Here is a 22,049-nt window from a genome sequence, read left to right as displayed (position 1 = left end):
ACGTTTTACTGAATTAGGCTCACAACACATCCAGGAGGCTCAGCAGGAGGTGCTAGTGTCCCAGAACCAGCAGCCTACTGATCAGACATAAGCCGCCATAAGAAAACCAAGTGGTACTACCAAAAGCGAGTAGAGTCGAGGCGAGTTGAGCCGGTACCATGCAGTGGAAAAGCGGCTTTAAACTCACCTACGCTACACTGACACCCTGACATAAAACCCTGACAAAAATCTCCATTGTAACAAGTCATTTAGTCTATTATTGAGTCCTGAAATCGGAATTTTCTTAAAACAAGTGAAGAAATCTGCCAATGGGGTTAGATCATTTAACTTGTTTCCAATGCAAATCAACTTATTTTCAGAGTTTTGTAGAGTAAAGTGTCATTTTCTTGATAGTAGTGCAGTGACTTGCCTTGTTCTGACTTGTTTCAAGATATTGGCACTCGTTTCTAGAAAATTCCTGAAACAAGTGAAACTGCAGGAGTGGAGTGATCTCAACCCATTGACAGAATTTTTCTCTTGGGTTAAGAAAAATGAGATTTGAAGGCTGAATATGAGACTAAACGACTTGTTAAGATGGACGTTTTTTGACTTACACTTAGACTTAAACCGACTCCATAAACATCTCACTCAATAATATCTGATATCAATCTCAACAACCTCATCAATCTCAACAACAACAGGCTAATAGGAATCCTTCTGGCTAGAAACAGCCCAACAATTGTAGCAGGAACTGAGGACAATGTATGACGACCCATTTCTGCCTCCATAACAGTGTCATAATAAAACTCCCATCAAAGTCATGAGATAGATTTCCATACTTTGGACTAAAACTGGTCTCTGTTGTTTTCAGCCACAGCCATTAGCTGCCTTTTTCTTCAGTTTCAGAAGCTGCCTTTGTGGCCTGCTGTAATATCTGACCACGATTCCCTGAGTAAACTAGCGGTGGATGTGGCTAATTAAATCCACAGCACCAAACTCACACAGTGGATTCTCTCACTTTTCAGCCTCGCTGCTCAGTCGCCTGCTACCTCGGGGTTTCTGAGCTTTTTCCTTTGACATGTCTCATCTACTGTATCTTTCCAGAGAGGCGAAGGGAGAGAGTTTAAATATAGGAACTACTAATTTTATGTCATTAAAATGATTTTAGATGCATGAATGTTTTACATGTCCTTATTTGATTAGTAGAGGATTAATTAAGCGTGAAGCTCCTCATTACTGACAAGCACAGTTTTGGTTCCTCAGCAACTAAATCCACACTGAAAACTGACAATGACAGTGACAAAAAATTTAAATGCATGCTTTAATCACCTTTCACTATCTCTTTTTGAGCTTTGTTTGGTGTGTGGTGAATGCCTAGTGTTGACCGGATTAAATAATGTTGATAATAATAGTAATAATAATAATAATAATAATGATAACAAGAACAACAATAATAATGCATATTTGTGTAACACTTCAAAACCATAATCAAACAATTACATGGCAACAAAGTAAACATTAAAAATGCAAGACATATAAATAAAGAGAGAAATAAATAAATAAGAGATACAGCTGAGTATCCTCAGCATGGGAATGAAAGGTATGCCAACTAATAAACAGTATTGGCTCAAGAATTGAGTCATGAGGCACACCAAATATAATCAATGAAACAGAAGAAACATAATTCACCAATGCAGTGTGAAAAATTTGAGAACTAGTCCAGGACAGTCTACAAATACCAGTAATAGGACTATCTGTTGGTCATAATCCTGCTTTAAGCCAGATGGAGAACAGAGGTCAAACTGCTGCACATTGTAAATAAATAAACAGAATGGCCCTATGAGTATTACTGACACACATTGGGAAACATGGCAACATCTTGCTGCTGTCTTTCTAGTTCACTGTCAGTAGGCATGCTTTCCATAAACCTTTCATTTTGTATGAACACTGTGTTTTTATTTTTTATTTGCATTGTTTTAAAAAATGTTTCATGGTTGTTGCCTGTGTGGTTATACAAGATTTGAGAATAGCTACTTCACATTACATTACTCTGTATGCATTACACAGAAATGTTCCAACACCTGCTGCCAAGGTTCCTTTTCACTGTGAGCCTATAGCCTTTTGCTTGAATTTATTTTCAGGGTTTCTACTTCTTCTCCACACTGCTGAGCCAAAATCTATCCAGGAACTCAAAACCCTGCTTGGCTGCTCTGAACGTCTTGGCCAGACTGTGCGCTCTGGAAAATAGGATTATTGTTCAAAGTGGCAACAAGTTGGTTATTCTTCCAAGCCTAAAGGCCAGATTAACGCCCTGATTTGTTTCAGGCTTGTGCACGCATTTCTACGATGGGAGTAGAAGTGCATTGAGGACACCTTTTCACCGTTTGCTTCATTCAGTTTCCAGGCCAAGAATTCTGTACTTCGATCCATCAACTGTGAAGTTCAAAGAACTGTAATATCGCCAACTTCAGCTCCTGCTGGTGCCAAGATTATACCCTGTCACACACAGACTGGTGGTATTATTTACACAGCGGAGGGTAGGGCATGGTATGGCAGAGGGGGGGAGGAGGTGGGGAAGTGGTAGACTGACAAGATGTCATTATGAAATGTTTCTGAGAGATTTTGAAAGTGAAAGCTGATTATCTGAACTATTCTTGGATAAAGGCAATTCTGGTAGAAAAGAGATAGATAGATAGATAGATAGATAGATAGATAGATAGATAGATAGATAGATAGATGGATCATTTTTAAGAGTGCAGTGAAATGAGAGGTGTGCCTCTCACTTAACACAGGCTCTCACTCTCTCTCTCTCTCTCTCTCTCTCTCTCTCTCACACACACACACTATTAAATATGTTTAAACGTCATGCCTCTTCTCTTCCACTGATGTAAGATGCATTACCTGAGGCACTGATGTGATTCAGCCTCTGGTTTAATAGCATCTTCACATAACTCTTCTTAATGTGATGTGCTCATGGGGTTGAATACAGCACTTAATTGGGCTGCGCTGAGCCTTGCGCTATTACATGTCTGTACAAAATGTCAGGAACACCTGCTCTTTCCACGGATTCAGGTGAATACAGGTGAAAGCTACAGTATGACCCAATACTGATTTCACTTATTAAATCCACTTGGCTTGCCAAAAGTGCCAAAACAAATTTTTTGGAAAATGTTTTTTTAATTCTGTCTTCTTTCATATTTCTGTCCTCAATTTACCCGTCTATTTTCACTGTCTGGAAAACATACTGAAAAAAATGGAATGCTCACTACAGTAAAGTAAATCTTAAGTGCTGGTCCTCCTTTGTTGCACTGTTGTTAAAGCATCTTGCACCACCAAGGTTAGGAGTTCAGTTTCATTAGAGGCTGCCTACACTCAAGTATTTGCACGGCCTGATACTGCAAGTATAATCTTGAGCATCCACGACACGACTCAGTATTGCTAGAGGGGAATATTTTAGAGGGAACATCATGCATTTTCCCTAAATCAATATTCTTGGTTTCCTGTGGTAGTTTTATCCAAAAACTGGGACAGAACCCAAAGCGGCATTGATTATTCTTGAGAAACAGGTGATGATATTTCATTGAAAAGGCATAATTTTCTATAATTTTGACTACATTATGCTGCCACAGCATTTTTCAAATTCTGCAAAGTAGAACGAAAAAATATTGAAGGCTATTTGGTTAGTAGCCCTAAACATAATTGTCCATTTTATAGATGAGCCCCCGAAATACAGTAAACGGCTTGGGACCCACAAAGAGTTCTTTTGAAAATGTGAGTCCCAGGAGGGAAATCTCAAAAACCATCATCATAAAATACAGTTTGTCTTGGACACGGTGGACTATGTGTTCCTATGCAGGACACGTTTAAAGTAAAAGGGGAGCTTCTTACATTACTAAGCAATGTGAACTGGAAGAACACAGAAGCAAGGTCATCCAGACGAATGGGAGACATTTAGCAGGCTGTATAATTAAATGAGGAGACCCCCAGGTCACAGTTAAGTTTTTTCAAACATCCTCATGGTGCTACATTCATACTAGCTGATAGCCATTTATTTGATATATCATTCACTGGGGGAGTAATTACAGAAATGCTGCCCAGGCAGTACCAGGACACATACAGGTGATAAAACTATTCCTGGCCTCCTTCATGGCTTCTCAGAGAGCTATAGTTTCTCCCTCTTCTCCATCCGTCCCTTCACAATCTTCTCGCTTCACCTCTCTCCATCAGTTAAAATCATACACTTGAATGCTTAGCTCTTTAGCCTTAGATAGTTAAAACGGTACACATTCAAACTCTATTTTATCCCTAACCTGGATGGAACTGAATTTCAGGTTCTCTCTCTCTCTCTCTCTCTCTCTGGGATTTGCCTGGTGCCTGAGTGAAGGTCAGTGTTGGGGTTCGGGCTAAGCTGCTCAGTGCCAGTCAGCAGTCGGATGAGGCAGGGAGGTGGCACAAAGAAAAGGTGGCAAAAAGGAAAGGAAGGTGTGCCTGCTGAACTTTCTGCTGGACCAGGCCGAGCTGGGAGCTTGAAAGAGGGACAAGAACGAGACGCTGTAGTCGGGGTCAGCGAAGCCAGAGAGGATCATGTTGGGACTGGTAACAAGGCTTCAGGAGGAATTTGTGAGCCGATAAAAAAAGGTGTACCTCAGTTTTTTGCTGTGTAAGTGGCGGGATGTGAGGGATGTTTTGTTGTGTGTCTGTACTGCTTCTTGTGTTCAAATGGAAACAGTTAAAGTGTGTGAGAATGTGAGTGGTGGTCTCTCAGTGAGTCTTTAGGGCGCTTTCTGACTGAATCCTTTTGAAAATCTCTTCCGAAACCTTGTGTAAAAACAAACCCTGTCCCGTTTGTATAATTGTCACGTTTTGGTTTCACACGTTTGGTTTCACACAGCTGACAACCGTCAACTGATATCTGTCTTGTTTTGATTCTTGACACAAAATTCTTTTAGGGTTCTTGTGAATAGACAGGCAAGGCACGTGAAGGAAGTAACTATGGTAGTAGATAACAAAATATGGCTGTGTTTACATTTCTGATGTTTATCTGGTGCTAGTTTCGGCACAATTGTTCTCAGACTGATGGGAAACAAAACGTGTCTCAGTTGCAGAAACCGAAACCGGAAATTATTCTCACTTGAATCAAGCAGGCCACCCTAGTAACCAGAAGAGAGTGAGATGGCGAGCTCTGGTGGACACCCTATGCCCCTAAATGGGGTAAAGAGGTTCAAGTCAAAAGTTAAGTAAGATGGGAAACAAAACGTGTCTCAGTTGCAGTCGAGTCGAAAGCAGGTCTGTCAGGCGGTCCCACTTATTTTGAAACAGGACATGATTTCACTTCCACACTTGTCAAAAATAACCATGATAAGGAGGTAAACGTCCTCTGAAACAAACTAGCCAAATGGACCCAGTTTAATGGAGGGGAACAGATTAAGTGGACTATCCAGTCAAATCGGTGTTACTCCATAACATCATAGCCCAAGATGGGGCTATGTCATGTTTGTGTTTTATTTGCTGATTTTTCACAGTAGGTTTGAGTGTGTGGAGGTCCTTTTTATTTGCTTTTTCCTTTTCTCTGGAGAATTTACTCATGCATTTAGGTTTCAACATCATTGGTGTAATAAATTGTATTGCCATGTCTGATGAAGAGTGCTCCATGCTCAAAATGACTCTTTAGGTGCTAATTTAAATGGAGGCATAAAATTGAGTGCAATATACTTTGGTGTTTTTCATGATTTGTTTTTTTGTATTTTTATCTGTGCATGATTTGCAGTCTAACCAGTGTTGAATATTTAAGAATTTGTGCACAACTGTTTTGGTCACAGTTTTAGATTTGTGCACAAAATATAGAGGTAGCAGACAGTGTAGTTCAAAGAAGAAAAAAAACCCTAACCCTAACCCTAGAAAAATTATTATACGCTTGCCACCCACATTCCCCATCTTTACCCACTCACCCCTATTCCAACTGAACCCCAACCTAACCTTTTATTCCACCCACCCCTCCCCACCCTAACCTGCTCCCTTATCCCACCTTCCCCTTCCTTCCCCTCCTCTATGCTGGCTTCGAACTGAACTCCAAACCCTGTGCTCATCTGCACCATGTGACCAGGAAGGTTGAATACAGACGCTTATCTGATTCACTATCAGTTTACACCATGGGGCTTTATCACACATAATCAAACATATTACACCAAGACATGTTGTGCTTCAAAGAAACAGCTCAGAGGGGCTCCACTGTCCTCACTATGCTTCATACCTGTATCAGACACCAAGCTGTAGCAAGCGATGATAGAAGTGTGGAAGAACACGTGGAATGGTAATCTGAGTTTAGTTCAATTTAATTTCCGCTGATAAAAATGAAATATGGGTTATGCAAGTTTAACTGTTAATCATTTTGGCAAACACTAGACAAATGCTCATTGATTGCACAGTATTTCTGAAAGGTAGCGACAAAAACAAAGAATCACTGAGGAGATAAGACTGTAGTCAAACAGATTTTATCACCATACTTAATGTAGCTTGGATCGTTTTTTTGACACTAATAGAGTTCAGTTCAGCTCCCAGCATTGAAACGCGAACGCTCGTAGAAATGCCAGTCGCAATTTTACACTCCCAGGTGCAGGTGGAAGCCATAATTCACTGAGACTTAAACAAAATGAGATTTTGGGCTGTTTTGTGCACAGCTGTCTTGTAGGCATGATTTTTATGGAATTCTTGGCTTGTATCATGTCCTTGGAGAACCTTGTGTGTAGGAACATAAAAAAAAAGTCATTTTTCCCTTTATTTGGTCTGTAAAGTCGGGTTTGGCTGCTGCTTTGCCTGAAAGATTTAAATGAAATAACAGCTAACAGTAAATCTTAGTCAATATGAATAGAGTTTGCGTGGGAGTTTCTGTGTCTGCACAACTCTGTGAGTGTGTGCGTGCGTGTGTGCATGTGTGTGTGCATGTGTGTGTGTGTGTGTGTGTGTGTATGTGTGTGTGTGTGTGTGTGTGTGTGTGTGTGTGTGTGTGTGCGTGTGTGTGCGTCTGTGAAATCACTCTTTGACAGTTCTAGTTGTAATAGAGCTCATCCCATTGTTCTGGGGGCATGTTATTGTCTCCTGTGTATGACTTTCATCCACCCCCTACTGTGTACTTCTCCCCATTCAAGTGAATGGCTGTCAGCAGCCATTATTCCTAGCAAGACCTCCGCTGTGATCTCTGCCATGTTTCATCAAAGCGTGGCAATTTATTCCAAAGCCCACTGTCTGGGCATGTTAGCTAGTACTACAGTTATTACAAGCGTGTGCGTGTGTGTATGAGTGTGTGTGTGTGTGTGTGTGTGTGTGTGTGTGTGTGCGAATCTGAAGCTTTTGTCTATCCAGTGGACAAACACCTGCAAAAGCAGCTGAGCAGACAAGTTTTGTCCATTATTATTTCACACTGGAGTCTGATGTGTGTGCATGTACTGTATGTATGACTGTCCACACATGTGCATGTGAGAATCAATGCAGATTTACACACGTTCCCCTGTGCATGCAAATGTTTTTCAGTTAGCATTCCTCCACACGGGCTTTTCTGCCTTTGCATGCGTGTGTGTGTGTGTGTGTGCGCGCGTTAAATAATTAACAGTGTTCGTCGCCTTGCTGCAACACATCCCTCACACACTGATCTGATTAAGAGGGCCCCAGGAGACACACACTGCCTGCCTACACTGCACAGTGACTAATGTTGCGTGTGTATGCATGTGTGCATGCGTGTGCACGTGTGTGAGTGTGTGTGTGTGGGAAGGGGTGATTGGAGGATGGTTAAGATAGTCTTTTAGTAATGAGTTTTCCTTTGTCACTTGCTGCTTGCATTAGTTTTTGCAAACATGTCTATATTTTTTTAGTTTCTCTGTGTTTGTCATGTGTATTGTGTGCCTGAATTGTGTGTGTGTGTGTGTGTGTGTGAGAGAGAGAGAGAGAGAGAGCGAGAGAGAGAGAGAGAGAGAGACAGAGAGATAGAGACAGAGAGAGAGAGACTGGGTTCACATGTTTTCATTCTTTGGTGTGCGTAATTTTTCTATCCTTGTGTCTGCCATGTTTCATCAAAGCATCAATTTATTCCAAAACCCACTATCTGGACTTTATAGCTAGTAGTACTAGTAAAAGTAAATGTGTGTGTGTTCTGATTGAGCATGCATGCTATTAGCGAAAGGTCAGAGGTTAAGGAGTAGGACCAGGAGTAGAAACAGCTCAATACTTGCGCAGGAAGCACTGCTCATAGCATTTACAAACAGTATTAGAGGATATAGATAAGCAGTGTGGCATTGCACTATTCCTCTTACCTATAAACCAGCAATTATATGGCTGTATGAACAAAATATTGTATTTTTGCATATATATGTATGTGTGCTTTTACCAGTAGACAAAGTTTTTATGTTAGCTTTCACATACAACAAACCTAATTTGTCCTTTTATATTCACAAAACTCTAAAAAAAAAAAAAAAAAAAGACTATATAAGATTATAGAGCTATCATGTAAATATCATATAAATCAATCCAATTTTGTTGTCATATAAATTCCAAAATTTTGACCTAAATGTCAGACGTGAAAGCCAAGATTTTCCTCCCCTCCTCCTCTGGTGCAAAAATTGTCCCAGAATCCAAAATCCATACAGATCACCAAATGTCCTCCGAGTTTAACATTTAACTTTAAGGCCAAAAATATCTGCTCTTGTTCTGCATCTTTATATTGATCCAGTTTGTGTGCTGTGTGGCCTGTAGATTGGATTAGAGTCCAGCTCTATCCCAGCCTGAAGGGGGAATAGGAAATGCTGTGTTGTGTTTGTAGACAGGTCAGATAGATACTGTAGAGACAGTCCAATCCATGCTAACTTTGTAGAAGGTCTCTGGAGAGACATATCACAATGAAAGCTAATATGGTTTGGACAAGTTACCCACAGAGGAATTTAACATGCTTTACGTCAAGGTCTTAAAGGTGTTTTAGGGTCAGGAGGTTAGAGCTGTCAGTCAGTTGGTGAATAGTACACACCCTGGTATGTTTTAGATTTGTCCGTTTCTATTTTAGAGTGTGTACAAGTAGGCTACGAAACAAGAGCGACATCTGAAGACGTTGCTGATGGAGAAAATCGCTTGCACTAGGTTTAGGAAGTGGCAACTGAAACAGAGTAAATGTGGTTATCATACTGGGGTAGCAGGAAACAATAATACCATTAAAAATACTTATGCTATCACTTTTGCTGACATGGCTTTTGATCTGCTTTACCTCAAAATGTTGCATGTTTTGGGTCATGGCTTTGTCGGCTCTATTTTGCTCAGTATTTCTATTTTAAGGCGCGTCCATGTCACAGTTGAGTTAGATCTTGACAACACGGGTCTATGCGGCTGTGTGCTTGCTACTGATAATGGCTTGCACCATTGAGTCATAGCTTAGCAACAAGCCTGCTGCCCTATTTTTGGTTTCAGGCAATTATCCACAATGCAGTGTGGTGGTGGTGGTGTGGTCCTATGACACTTCCAGATTGTGGCTGTAATGAAGGGAAGGAGGGTCTGTAGCCACATCTGTCAGGTTTCTCCCAATATAAAACACTTCAATCTCAATTCAATACAATTCATGCAGAGTAAGTTGTGCAGGTGAAATAGCTGCATAGACTTACTGACACGTTATAGTTTCACAGTACTGACGCACGCAAGTTACAAGGACAACAGTGGCAAAGGGACACTGCAAGACAAACTACAGAGTGTGGAGTATGCATTTCACTTCAATCTACAAGCTGTGTGAATTTGAGCAGCATGTGATACACTGTAACTGTAGCTGTAGAGGGACGTGTAGTAAGTGGCCAATGGAGCATTGGCCTTTCAGCTTGAATTCTGAAAATCTACTGTATGTTGACTGTCCGTAGAAATACTTCAAACAACACATGTAAAGCAGAACTTTTCCCCTTACGCACAGAAATACAGAAAAGATATATAACGTACTGGCAACATCTAACCAAGCAGACAAGGATTCAAAGCTCTGTCTACTAATGCTATGAACTCTGATATAGAAGTTCACAGGAATAATGGAAAGTTAGAATCAACTGGCAAAAATGTATAACTCAAACACCACAGCTGAAAAACCTGATTCTAAATCAAAGATGCATGGAATGGAATGGGAAGACAGCTTTGCATCTCACAAAAAAAAATGACTTAAACCGTCAGATACAACTGGCAAAGCGTCTAAGTATCCGAAATACCAATGAAATGAGAGTGTTACCTCAACCAAGACTCGGCATTCACACCCTTGAAATTGAGAGAGGGAGACAGCCAAAATCTTGGGAGCTTAGAGAACAGAGGTGTCGCTGTGAACTGTATGAGAAAGAGACAGAATTCTTTTTTTTATTTGAATGTCTAAAATATGTGGAAATAAAAGGCAAATACTACTCCGGTTATCAAAAATTTGCTCTAGATTTTTCTCTTCTCTCTAATGTCATTGAACGTCCAGCAGGATTAGATGAAGAGGAAAAGACTGTGTATGTTTCTGGAAAGTTTGTCTCAGTATGCTACCAACTTGTAGCCTGGTATCCAGCCCCTATGAATCGCAGTTTTGGATACCAGGCTAACCAACTTGTTTATTTATTTTATTTATTTTTCATTCTGATTTAAATTTTTTATTGTCTGTTTAGATAATAGCAACATAATGTGACATTGTGTGTTGTTGTGTCTATATGTTCTGTATTTGATTTCTTCACTTTGTACTATACTTCAATTCTTGTATTCACTGCATTTTTTTTTTTTTACTTTTATACCTATATGATACACTTCTATGATAACATAATTCCTCAGAATGTAGAGTAGGATATAAATATAATGGACTACAGTAACTGCTTTGGGGTTTACTGAAATGCAGCAGTATTGCCAAAGCTTCTTCCCTCTCCCATTCATGCTAATAAAGCTTACTTGAATGAATTGAATTGAATTGGTCCAGTGTACCATGGGGAAGTCATAACAACTAGAATGAGATGCATGGCATAAATTAGGAGCATTGCAGAGCCTGCATTCCTGTGGCTGTAAAATGTATTCGCAAGATTTCGCAATGAATTCTCAAGTAAATCGAATTAGCATCAATAATAGCAAATAGCTTACAAGTACAATTTTGGCATTTAACTGATGCTGTTATCTAGAGCAACTTACAATGAGTGATCCGGTAAGGATTCAAGCTATCAACACTTTGACAGGACATGTGGTTTGTGATGGACACACATTGGCTGTTACAGGAATCAAACCAGCAACCTCTCAGTTATGGGAGGGTCTCTAACACCTTCCCACTATGTACAGTAGGAAGGCAGATTTTTTGCAATAAAGTAAAAAATTAGTAAAAAACAGAATACATTTCCACTATACAAATGACATATATTATCATGTTTGAGATGAATGTACATTTCTTGTGAGAAGAAAAGAATATTGAAAGCCTCTAGGCTTCTTCCGGTAACTCAGCTGCCACAGACTGAAAAGGGGTAATTAAAGAGAACCATTGATCTAATAAACCAGGAATGAGGTCAACTCATTCTCAAGTCAATCATTTCAAACTGCTATAAATGTACTAATGATATACTGTAGCATTCACTCTCAGTCATTTCTTTATGGATTTAATATGTGAACCTCTGTGTGGCAAAAGTTTCCCTATGTTTGAACTCTAACATATATATTACTATTGTAATATCAACTTGGACTGGACTGAAATGACACCAACCCTGCTAGAAGCAATTCTGCCTTATAGATGATAATGGATGAGATGAGAGAGTTTTGTGAAGCGAGCAAAAGGAGAGCATGTGGAAGCCAGACGTACCTGAGAAATAGATTGAAACAAATACATTTTTCATGCTTAAATCCCTTTAGAGAATTTACTGAAAGGAGCTGAAGGATTACAAGGACACAGGATTGTTTGAGTTAAGAATTAGAGTTTATATTCATTATGCACTGTTAGGGGTGATAAAGTAGGCTACTCAGGTCTCAATCTCGTATTATTAATGCAAAATGAGAGTGCTGACATCTTGTATAATCTAGTATCTAGTCATGGGGCTACGAACAATGAATGTAGATCAGCGCTGCTACTCTGCAGAGCCTGATGAAAATGAGCCCAAACATGTTATTTACTCAGGGTCAGCGTCTCCATTGTCTTTATTGTGACCTCTTGTTTAAGGTCAGGGTTCACAGGTCACCCATTGCTGTCCAATAGGAGACCTCCGGCTGATTGATGCCATAAAGGTCATGATCTTTCTTTCTATCTCTTTGCTTCTCTCTCGCTTGCACTGTCTCTCCCGTCTCTCTGTACCTTTCTTCCTCTCTCATTCTCTGTTTCATGCTCACTCTTAAAAACTTTTTTTTTATAAATGCATTCTCTTTTTCTCCACCATCTTTTTATCATCACTGCTTGTTCTCCTCACCCGTAGCCTGATATTCACACTGAATGTCCATTTCCTCACCACTCCATTATTCAGCCTGAGATTGCCTCCTAGTAGCCGTTTTCTGTGTGTGTGTGCGTACATATTTCACAAAGAATATCAGTAGATTTTGACAAAAATATTGCTTTTGCAAAGACAGTATGTTGGTTAAGGGGGTGATTTCAACAAATATTATTCTGCCAAAACACCAAAGAAAAAACGGTTCAAACATTAGCCCCACCCACAATGCTGTTGATTGAGAACAAGCCGTTGACTAGAGCAACACCAGACTCTCTGAATCGCTCGACAAAATCTGATGAGTGAGAGTGGGCGGGACACGATTCAGGAGTCTGGAACCAAGCTACCTTTCTCCATCCTTTAAGTCTCCTTATCCTCCTCTGTTGCTTCATCGTCATTTCATCTTTATCTCTTGTTGCTCTCTCCCTCCTCTCCTCTCTCTTTGCCATCTAACCTCGGTCCATCATCTCATCATCCTGTCCCTCACTCCGTCTTATCCGTCTCTTCCACCTCTGCTTCTGTTTCATCTGTCCTCCATCTATCTCACACACCACCTTATTCTCCATCCCCCTCCACCTTTTTATCCATCCATTTCAACAGCCTTATTGCTCAGTTCATCTTGACCTCCTTTCTCTCTCTCTCTCTCTCTCTCTCTCTCTCTCTCTCTCTCTCTCTCGCTCCATGTCTCTTCACTGCTCCCTCCCTCTTTGTTTCGACTGCCTGCTCAATCACTTCAGCTCTCCTCAATTCCTCCATCCATTTACCTCTTTGCCCTCCCTGTCATTTCTATGTCTCAACTTTATTGCTGTTCCCCTCTGTTGAATGCTGTTGATAGTGTCTGTCTCTCTCTCTCACTGTCTCTTTCCCTCTCTCACACTGTCTCTCTCTCTGTTTCTATGTGTTTCAATCTGGGATCGGTCTATATTATGAGCAGCATTTGTAGGTTGATTCTATTACACGTCTCCTAACTGGTGGATAATTCAATAAGCCACACTGAGATGACACACAGTTATAATCCACTTAATGAACTCAGTGCACTGATGAATTGTGTTTTTTTTCTCTTCCTTCTCTTCTTCCCTCGTTCGCTCCTTCTTTCCTCTTTCTACTGCCTATCTGCTCCTGTTTTCTCTGCCTCCACTGCTACTACTCTTTTCCATTCTCCCTCTCTCTCTCTCTCTCTCTCTCTCTCCCTCTCTCGCTGTCTGCAGGGTGTTGATGGAGAGGCATTCGAATGACAGCCGGGACAGTGGTCATCACAGGTGGAATTCTTGCTACAGTTATCTTACTCTGTATCATCGCAGTACTGTGCTACTGCAGGCTGCAGGTAAGGCCACGCCTGCTTTTCAGTCTGTTACATTCTGCTATTTCTAGTGAAAGTTTCCATATTTACTGTAAAACTGCAGATAAGGACTGTCACCGACTAAAGGAATTAGTCGATAGTCATAGGATTATCAGATTAATCAAATATTGTTGCTTTAATCACAAACCTGTAAAATTGTGTTACCCACTTTTCGCTCTAGATCAGGTGTTCATTGAGGCCTCAAATTCATATTTGTGAAAAAAAAAGTTGTATAACAACTCTAGCAACTCAAAAACAGGCAGTGCTTTTCCAAAGTAGGATTCAAGAAGCCTGTTTTTGTTTTTAGAAAAACACACATTAACACAGGGAGTTCAAGTATTTTTCGTTATGAATTCACATCGAACTACTTTGTCTTCCAGCTGTGCATCATGTTTGCACTGTGTAGGTCAGTGGTGGCCCAGCCATCTAAGCAGGAACTGATTTACACCTGGGACACCAGGTGATTAATGGTAGAATAGAAAACCAGCAGCGCTCTGGGTCCCAAGGAGCAGGATTGAGATCCACTGGTGCAGCTTCAGGTACGGTCATGGCTGCTACAGCACTGTGAGGAATAAAAGCAATGTCTGCACTCACAAAAATAAGTTTCAATACTTTTTAATTCACAGCAGTAAGCAAAAAAATGAACATGTGTTAGCACTTGGCTTTCATCAGCATTTCCTCCTGAGTATGTCTCGACTCCGCACCCAGTCTCCTCTAAAAAGTCTCAAAGTTGAGAGAACCGTTCCTTTGATCCTTTTTGCTGAACACTGTTACATTAGTTGTGTTACAGATTTCTATATCATCCCCTACCAAGGGTCAGGTCACGTTATGGAAATTACTTGGTGAAAAAGTTATCCTACTGTCCGTCTTGGCTGAATGCAGGCTGCTGACGGGGCTGTGCTGTGACAGACGGATTAGAAGGATCTGTGCACGTCTTGGCCAGGTGCTGCATACTGTCATACTAATAAAACCACAGGGGAGCATTATTTATTCCAGTGTGTTGTTATCTACTCCAGTGTGTGAGTTTGTTTCTATTTTATACCAGTTCTGTTGCAACAAACTGATCCCCTGGGCATTTTGGTTTAGCAACAGGGGCGCATTAAAAATGTATACGGTCCATGGAATATGGTAATATGGAACCATTTGGGTGAGGATTCTGCTTTATTTTATTTTCAGTCCAGTTCAAGAGAGGGTTGTGTCGTTTTTTTTTTTAATTGATGGGATTCCAATAGTTTTCATTTTCTGAATTCTGTGCCTCTTTGCTCAGCAGAGTTAAACTCTCCCCTAAAGCCACTCCATGTTGTGCAGCTGTACCATCTACTTAACACTATTAATCAACACCTATATACAAAAATATATAATATAACCAGACACCATGGATTTCAGCTGAAAAAAAAATGATATTACATTTTTGTCGATGACAAACATGACCAATCTACATTTGTTAGATGGCTAAAAGGCATACAATTTGATAAAAGAGCATAAAAACATATTCATCACGTTTTATTATGTCCTTTGCCTCCCTTCAGCCCATCTTCCATAGAAGCATTTTGATAACTGTTTGGAAACTTTTAGCAGGTTTATTGCAGCCAATATAGATGTCATAGGAGAGAAATAGAATTCAATTTTGACTGAAATCTATGTGACAAGAAGCAGACTAAAATGTAAAAATACTATTCTGACTTCAAATAAACAGAGTCAGAGTTACTAATGCTGCCTCACTCATGACATGTAATAAATATGATGAAATTAATCTTCAGCATTCATACAGTACAGATGCATAATTTCCTGACATTTTTGACTCAGTAGCTGAATCAGTAGTTTCTCAAGGCAAACTATTTCCAACCCACAACCACGCACTTGCATGGAGGCAGAGCATTTCTGTGCAAAGAGACAAGTGCAATGCTTTTAGGACAAAATTGTGTAATCATTTTTTCATCAAAAATGAACCTACTTGTAGCTTGTAGCTATCACACAGATTTCAATTGCTGAATGGCATTTCCACACCTATAGGGATTGAGCTGGATGTGGTTTGTAGAAAGAAGAGAAATGGATTTCTGCATGGAAACTCGTCCTTGGTATCAAGGTTCAGAAAATAGATCCGACTGCAACTTTATCTTGTCCTTAGCATGTGCTTTCTCATTTGAACATTTGGGAAATATTGAGCACGCTTTATTTGCTTTGCTGAAATGTTTACCAATACACAGGATGTAACGTACCATAATCCAGGTGAGCATCCATACAGAAGCCCAATTCAGATGTTAAAAAATGATGCACTAACCCACAAGTGGTGACTAGAGGACATCAGGCTACGGCATCATGAATCTACAGGACCATCTGCACCTTTCACTAGCTACCTCATCAAAATGTTACAGGGTTGAGTGTGTGAGTGTGGGCATGTTACTGGGGTTATCAAGTGGGCTCCTCCCATCACAGATGTTTTGTTGAATTTGGGCCCTGACACCACCAGAGGTCCCAGAAACACCCCCCTCCACACACACTCTTAACAATAAATATACTCACCTACATTACCATGTACTTTTATGCAGACTTAAACCTAATAATTTCCTAACACGCTATTGGTCTCAACGACTAGCCAATTGTTTGTCACAGATAAAATCATATCAATTTCTGTTAGTCCAGGGCTATGAAAAATATATTTTTTCCTTGAGGGAGCATAATAAATTGATCATAGAGGTTCCTTCTGATACCACTCGCAATGAAAAAAAAAAATCCTTTCAGTATTGGTTTTTAAACTTTTGTTCCAGATACCCAGATACTGATTTTATAAGACATCAAACAAAACCTTCCATATTTTTTAAATGGTTAATCTATCTTCCAAGAATATTTAAATATTTTATCTAAATTACAGGGACCTAATGCTGTAGCAGCTGGCAGTTTCATGTAAAATTTCCAGTTTTAGTCAAAAACCAGTCAGTTGTTTCTTTTTTCTCTTGATTTTCAGATTACCCAATTTAAGGTACCAGTTACTTAAAAAATTGTTCCCTAAGTGATAATCTGCAACATTCTTGTTTTTTTGATTTTGGCGACATCTTTGGGCTGTGAGAGATCACCTGTCAATCAAAGTGTTTCCAGTAGTGTGATATATATAAGTCTGATGTTTCTATAGGTCTTTTTTGTTTTTTTCAGTTCAGCCATGTTGGTTATCGCTGCTCATGCTAACTACCAAGTTCTTCTCCTATTTGTTCCAAACAAACCGCTGCTGTGCACCAGAGGATTTTTCCTGCCCAACCTACCCAATACCCGGTGTTTAGAACAGCAGTGTGAAAGCTTTCATCAACTGGATATAGGTTGAAGCACTATTGTGTTATATCAGTCGCCCATAAGAGAGTATCAAGACGGGAATTAAAACTTTTAAAAGATGTTGTTATCAGTACTGACTGTGAATCATCACAACATGATGCAGGCTGCAGGGACAGTAAGAAACAAACCAACCATGTCAACGCTTAAGTCCTTTTCCTAAGACATAAACCAAACAGGCTGCCCACTGATTTGGGTAATAGGTCCTATACCTCCAGAACATGTAGAAAATCAACAACATCTTTTCAAATATTTGATTGTGACTGATGAACTAACAGCCTTCTTAGAAAGGTAGATGTAGCTGTATGAAATAGTTATTGAGGCTGAACAGACAGGTTTTGATAAATATAAGAAACATTACAAGCAAGGCATTCTCCTTGCCTGACAGGGAATTTTCCCTTATTATTTCCCCTAACACTTCTGCAGTTATATGAGCACAAGCAGAAGATTTCTGTGTATTCGTATTTGCTTGAGTTTGCTTTGAAAGGTACCATGGCAGCCGTCTTCAAGCCAGTATGGAGCTGTGGAGAGTGTAGGATGAATTAAAGTAGGTTACACAGTTCTGACATTTAGCTAATTACCCGCCATCTAGTCTCTTGAGAACCTGTGTGCCTCTAGACAGATTCTTAATAGCTTAATAATTACAGCACATTCATAATAACTGTCTTTGTATAGCACTTTTACAAAGTTACCAAATGCAATAAAATAAAAAAGAACAAAACATTAACATTAAAAATCAGCTATGATAAAGGGAAGACTTGGACTGACAATCTAATATACAATATTTAACATATATGATAACACAAAAAGGCTTGAAAGTCTGCTCACCAGTTCAGCAACCAATAGATACACCATCAAACTGAAGACAAAAGGACAGCTGATACTTCAGGCTCTTTAAGGCCCACTTAACAAAATCCAGAAACCATGTGGACACTCCTCACTAACAAATTAACAATACCACTATACGATAATGGGAGCAAAGGCACATGCAAGTTAAACATAGTCAGTTAAATGCAAGTTCATAACAATGAGTTTTCGGATACAGAGCCTGCTACACATATTTCGTCAGGCTGGTTAGCCACATAAAAAACAATGGGGAAGGCTCTTCCAAGGTAGCCCATGTATAAATAAAAAAATAAACAGAATGGAAGTTCCTTGAATGCAAAATGTTAGTTTATAAAAGTTTATAAATGCTCTATATAAGCACACAAATAATTAAGCAAGGGAGGTGGACCTCCCTTGTGGAGGAGGACCCGAGAAATAGGAAAAGGGGAGATCACGTGAGATTACCTGAGACAGCACATTACCAATAGCCACAGTATAAAAATAGTTAGAGGTAAGAACAGGACATCAAGAAGCTTTATCTGTAGATCTAAAACTGAACTTGTGCAAACAGAGATTCAAAAGCTCCAACTAAGCTGGGTCCAAGCCATTTACCACCTTAAAAATAATAACATAATAATAAAAAACATCTCAAAATTGACTCCAAAATCAGCTGGAAGCTGGAAGCGAAGGTAACATAGCTATAATTGAAGTTATATGATCTCTCCTCTCAGTTCTAGTTAGAAGCCTTGCTGCTATATTCTGAACTTGCAGACAGGAGTTACAGTAGTCAGTACAAGAGGTATTAAAGGCCTGAATAACTTTCTCCAAGTCAGATAAGGATAGAAATGACCTAATTCTAGAGATATTTCTCAATTGGTAGAAACAAAACCCAACAGCTCCTGGGACTTGATTCTCATACAGTATTTCAGTGCAGAATCAAATGTGAGGCCCAAAGATGGTTTGATATTAGCTGGCAGGATGCCAAGATTTTCAAGAATTTGAAAGTTACATTTTGTGGGCCAAATATAGCTTTCATAGATTCACATCCTTGTTAAATTGGAAAACGCTTTGCGAAATGCAGAATCTACTTTTGCCTTAAAAAATATCAAGTTTATTTGCTGTGATAGTTGGTCTGTATTTACTGTAATGAGATTAAGATTCATACAGAGAAAAGCAAGGAATGATAAAAAACAACACAAAAATAATCACAGACAAACCGTTTTATATCTTCAGAGTACAACACTCATTTGCCTTCAACTTCTGCAGTCTCACTGAGAGGAGTCACATGGACCTCTATAGGGACAGGTGGGTTGGAGAACACCTCCATTTGATGAAATATTGTTGAGTCCACATCTAGGATATACAGCCAAGTGAGCCTCAGGAACATGGGGAAATGGAGTAAAGTGGGGTTAGGTACAGGGAGATGTCCTCTCTAAAGAGAGTGTGTTGAGTGAGCGAGTGAGTGCTTACACAAAATAGAGAGGTCGTGTAAGGGACCTGGCATCTTTTTAAGCTCTGAATAAGAAAGGAAGTTGTTGATGGATGTTGTTGTTGGAAGATGTTGGGCAACTCTGGATCTGGAATGGAGGGACTTGGAAACTTTGGAAACCGGTCTGAGGGAGACACATGAAGTTTCTGTATCCGGAGGCAGTGGAGGAGGGACCCGATATCTCTGGAATTTGGATGATGTGGGGAGGAGGGATGTGGCATTTCTGCAGAAAATTAAGAGGGGATCCCTGACGTCCCCCTGAGGGATGTGAAAAATGCTGCTGATTTCCCTTGGAGAGGTCTGTCAAGGGGTCCTGGCTTGTCTGTTCTGGCATTACTAAAATAGAGGGATCAATGCTTCTCATGGTTGTGGGTGGAAAAGCCTTCTGATCTCTATGAGAGGACATTAGTGATTTGTGACTTTCTTGACCAGCACAATTCCTAATGTTGTGTTATATAGCAGACTTACTTTTAAGCTTTGGGTCTCTCAGTACCTTGACAAAGGGTTTAGCACCCTCCTCATTCATATTTAAGATAATTGCAAGATGCAAGATAATTTTAAATTCACTCTGATTGTGAGACACATTATTTTCTTGATTTGCACATAAGCAATCCTAAGCAGTTCAGGCAAACTCGTCATGTCTGTTGATGGCATTCATTAGAGGTTAATGAGATTCGTAAGAGCGGCTGTTTGAAATAGGAGTGAGACTGAGAGCATCTCAACAAGTGGACCTGATGGACAGGGCTTATCAAGGGTAAGAAGAGGAGTGGAAGGACATTGTCACTGCTGGGAAGAAAATTGGCAAGAAAAGAGTGAGGCTCTGTGACTTTCAAAAGGAGGGAGAGGGTCAGTTAATGCTTGTCACGCAACTGTTCAAAATTCACAGACTAACTCTGGCTATCTGGCTGCAAACATTGTAAAATAGTCCTACTACATGCTGTTATTGTTGTGATAATAATATGGAAGCTGACCTAGAGTGTACTGACTAGATAGCACAGGTAAACCAATTTGCCAAATGGTTTCTTTTGCTTTTCTTTTGCTTTATTATTACTGAGACCATGACCATGCAGATTTTGACATTTCAATATAATGAATGTCCTTCCCTCTCTCTTATCTCTCCCCTTCCTCTTTGTCTTTATTGCTCTTTCTCTTTCTCTTGTGCTTCCTTTTAACTCCCTGTCTCCCTCCCTCATCCTCTTTCCCTCATCTCATCTCTCTTACATTTCCCCCACTCTCCCTCCCTCCTGCACCTTCCATTCCTTCTCCCTCCTATCCTCCCTGCCTCTCTCTACCCTCTCCTCTTCCTCTCTCATCTCTGCTCCCCATCATCTTTCAACATCCCCCCCCCGCACTCCCCCTTCCCTTCCATCCAGTATTATTGCTGTAAGAAGGAAGAGTCCGAGTCGGAGGAGGAGGAGCCAGACTTTGCCGTTACATCCCGCCTCCCGCCGGTCCACTCCAATCACAACATTGTGGCGGCCACGGCCGCCGCCTCGTCCGTCCCAAATGGCCCGGCCCTTTTCTCCACCCCTCCGCTGGCCAGGAAACTGACACGTTCACAGACCTTCTGCCCATCCTGTACACACTATGAGCTGCCGTTCTACCTCCAGCCCCCTCAGCCTCAGCTCCACCACCAGCCAGATGGGTTGAGGAACGGAGGCGACCGGATCAGCTACCGCAGCGTCCAGCAGCAGGATCTGGACCTGCCAGTGCCTGTAAACATATCGAACTACCGCAAACACAACCTCTCCCGGTCGGTCACCATGAGGGACATGTTCACACGCAGCTGTAGCATCAGCACTGACGTTTAGCTGGGGGAGGTTGGAACTTGGGGCAGGTTTGTGCTGAAGTGGACTGGGATGGGCTAGGCTGGGCTGGGATAGAGTCGGCCAGTGCTTTTGCCAACTTCACCAGTTTAGTCCAGTCTAGTATGGTCTGGTCTAGTCTGGCCTGGTTCTGCCGGTCACCTCTTGCAGGAATAGAAGACTCAGATGGCACTCAGGAAAGGCTTCTCAAAAGGTACTATGCTGTTCTTAAAATAATTTAGGTCCGGCCAGGACCTTACAGTTGGGCCAAAATACAGTACAAAGTAGAAAACAAAAAAAAACTGTTAAATTACTAACAACATGAACTTCTCAATTTGTTTTATGTTGAATAGTTGTTTTTTTTACCAATAGGAAATGAATTTGTTTTAAAAATTTGATTAAAAATTTCTGTATCCCTCTGGTTTCTACCTATGGCCTGAAAGATAGATTCCCACCATGTCAAAATTACATAATCGGCAAGGATTTTCTCTCTGCCATAGCTGCTAAAAACAAAATATGTGGAGAACAAGGAGAAGCCCATTGGTTCTCTCTCCTGTGATTGGAGGATCTGTCTGTTCCTCTATCCACAGATTATACAGATTATGGAATATCGTTCAACAAGAATGGGAAAACGAGAGGAGGATGGGGCTCAGAATGGGGGACTTCACATTGTAGCTGCCACCCAGAGACATTTTAGACAAACTTAACTTAATATCCATAATATCTTAAAACACAAAGGGCTCACCGAAGATGGAAATCCCTGATCCTTTTCCACATCCTTTTATAGAGATGCCCAAATTTGCCACGAGGCTGCTTTCTCTAAGGTGAAAAGACAAAGTGTATACTACTGTACAACAGAGAAAGACCTCTCT

At 40.5% G+C, this 22,049-nt stretch overlaps 1 protein-coding gene across 1 annotated transcript in view; it reads left to right on the top strand.

Moving 5' to 3' along the window:
- The window catches only part of fam163ba (family with sequence similarity 163 member B, genome duplicate a), a 32,943-nt gene extending 11,760 nt beyond the window's left edge, over positions 1 to 21,183 (top strand). The window contains exons 2-3 of the mRNA XM_071533182.1: positions 13,607 to 13,722; positions 20,746 to 21,183. Coding sequence (XP_071389283.1) covers positions 13,630 to 13,722; positions 20,746 to 21,183 — 531 coding nt within the window. The 5' untranslated portion in view covers positions 13,607 to 13,629. The remainder of the gene's footprint in view (positions 1 to 13,606; positions 13,723 to 20,745) is intronic.
- Positions 21,184 to 22,049: the final 866 nt, after the last annotated feature.

The sequence above is a fragment of the Centroberyx affinis genome, unplaced genomic scaffold (genome assembly GCF_046629955.1).
Source record: "Centroberyx affinis isolate AG114_WGS23_722 - 3 ecotype Tasmania unplaced genomic scaffold, CSIRO-AGI_Caff_v1 ptg002334l_1, whole genome shotgun sequence".
In the NCBI taxonomy this organism is placed as follows: domain Eukaryota; kingdom Metazoa; phylum Chordata; class Actinopteri; order Beryciformes; family Berycidae; genus Centroberyx; species Centroberyx affinis.
This window is presented reverse-complemented; position numbering and strand designations above follow the sequence as displayed.